The sequence below is a fragment of the Coenobita brevimanus genome, chromosome 23, assembly GCF_032717465.1.
Source record: "Coenobita brevimanus isolate Jiangsu-jjx chromosome 23, ASM3271746v2, whole genome shotgun sequence".
Taxonomy (NCBI): Eukaryota; Metazoa; Arthropoda; class Malacostraca; order Decapoda; family Coenobitidae; genus Coenobita; species Coenobita brevimanus.
The window spans coordinates 72,980,788-72,983,287 of record NC_136976.1 but is presented as its reverse complement, the minus strand read 5'-3'; the positions used below and the strand labels follow the sequence as shown (position 1 = coordinate 72,983,287).

At 50.4% G+C, this 2,500-nt stretch overlaps 1 protein-coding gene across 1 annotated transcript in view; it reads left to right on the top strand.

Moving 5' to 3' along the window:
- The window catches only part of LOC145392796 (uncharacterized), a 144,763-nt gene that overhangs the window by 133,657 nt on the left and 8,606 nt on the right, over positions 1-2,500 (top strand). Inside the window, 2 exon segments of the mRNA XM_080267083.1 lie at positions 336-469; positions 1,410-1,554. Of these exon segments, the coding sequence (XP_080123209.1) occupies positions 336-469; positions 1,410-1,554 (279 nt within the window).

Here is a 2,500-nt window from a genome sequence, read left to right as displayed (position 1 = left end):
ACAGTTCAGGTGTTTAATGACTGATGAAAGATTAAATACCAGGTGTTTTTAAGATGTGGTACTGTCTCAAGATTTACCTTCCTTCCCTCGGCCCACCTTGTGGCTCTGAATTACTTGATGCTTTGTTTCTTTCATGCTGACCTGATTCGATGCCCTGGTGACGTGTCCTGGTGATGTGCCCTGGTGATGTGCCCTGGTGATATGCCTTGGTGATGTGCCCTGCTGATGTACCCTGCTGACGTGTGTCCTGCTGATATGCCTTGTTGACGTGCCTTGGTGCCCTGCCCTACTGACCTGCCCTGGTGGCGTGTCCTGGTGCCCTGCTGTGTCCTCAGGCGGCATCAACCCGTGTGCCCTGGTGTGTGAGGGGGCGGGGCAGGGTCTGGTGTACACGTTTGGCAAAGTTACCGACGGTACCCACTGCACCGCTGGCGGCAGGGACGGCCTCTGTGTCAACGGCAGGTGTATGGTGAGTGTGGCAGGTGTGTGGTGAGTGTGTGGCAGGTGTATGGTGAGTGTGGCAGGTGTGTGGTGAGTGTGGCAGGTGTATGGTGAGTGTGGCAGGTGTATGGGGTCGCAGATAATGGAAGCAGGGCATGTGTGTGTGTGTGTGTGTGTGTGTGTGTGTGTGTGTGTGTGTGTGTGTGTGAGAGAGAGAGATGGGGGGGGGAGAGCAGTTTCCGAACCTTTATTGTGTTGTGACAGAGATCAAAAGGAGGCATAATGCAACCACCGGAAATGGTTGCTACGACTAGAGAGAGAGAGAGAGAGAGAGAGAGACAGACAGACAGACAGACAGACAGACAGAGAGAGACTGTATTTCTTTTGTGCTATGTTTTTACGTTCACTTTTGCATTTAAGTGAGAAATTACTTATAAATTTACTCTCTTAAAATTCCAATTATATTTATTAATCGGGTTTTTCATTTTCCTTTAATTTACAGTACCAATTGTATTTAAAAAAAATGATATTCTATTACATATCACTATTATTTTTATGTGAACTGCATGCCTTTTCATCTACCCATACCCTTTTCACTTTAACTTGGCCCAAAATTGCCATCTCTCCCTCTTGCATGCTGAGTTGTAGCCCTGGACTGACACTAGAATATGATGCTGGTCACGAAGAAGTGCAAATACTGAAAGGACAAAAATCTGGCCCAAATTAATGTTTGTTTGTTTTTTGAGGATATGTGTCGTTCCTTAATCTGTCTACTTGTCTGTCTATCTATCTATCTATCTATCTATCTTTCTTTCTTTCTACCTCCACGTGCCTCCCCTCCCCAGCCCCTGTCGTGCGATGGTCGTCTCGGGGGTCGTGCACGTGAGGACATATATCGTGTCTGTCAATCTGCCTCCCTGTCTATCTATTTATCTATCTAGCTACCTCCACGTGCCTCCTCTCCCCAGCCCCTGTCGTGCGATGGTCGTCTCGGGGGTCGTGCACGTGAGGACATGTGTCGTGTCTGCGGCGGCCATAACGACACCTGTACCCACCACGTCGGAGTCTTCCACACCGACCTGCCCGCAGCCGACCAGCCGCAGCCGCACCCGCAGCCGCAGACCCCCGCCGCAGCCACAGCCACCGCCGCAGCCCACACCCCGCACACCATCACACACCCGCACGCCAAGCCCAGTATGTGTGTGTGTGTGTGTGTGTGTGTGTGTGTGTGTGTGTGTGTGTGTGTGTGTGTGTGTGTGTGTGTGTCTGTGTGTGTCTGTGTGTGTGTGTGTGGATAGGATAAAAAATAATGCGATTCGTGAAAGACTACACACGCACACACACACACACACACACACACACACACACACACACACACACACACACACACACATTGCGGAGAGAATGGGTGTACATAGAGTGGAAAAAAGGGTGTATGTGAGTGAATTTGAGGGTGGATGGAAGGGTGGTGGATCAGGAGGAAGGTGGATGGATGTGGTGAGATTGAGAGAGTGAGAAAGTGGAGGATGTGGAGCGAGGACGTGGAGGATGTGGAGCGAGGAAGTGGAGGATGTGGAGCGAGGAAATGGAGGATGTGGAGAGAGGGAGTGGATGATGAGGAGAGAGGACGTGGAGGATGTAGAGCGAGGAAGTGGAGGATGTGGAGCGAGGGAACTGACAAGGGATCGAGCTGGATGGATGAATTTTATACGCAGGAGCATAATATACATTTTTTTACTTAGTAGTCATCGTATTGCCTCTGATAGGTTAAGTGGAGTGTATATATGTGGGCTGAGTCTCCTTGGTTACTAGTCAAATTTAAGCTCTAGTCTGGCTGCATAAACTAGGGTGAAAGGGGATGATGGATGCTTGGCAGGTTAGAACAAACATACTATAGATTTTATGTTTTCTGAACCCTACCTCACCTCACTCCCTGACCCCCCTGACCCCCTGACACCCCCTGACACACCCTGACACCCCCTGACCCCCCTGACCCCCTGACACCCCCTGACATTCCCTGACACACCCTGACACACCCTGACCCCCCTGACCCCCCTGA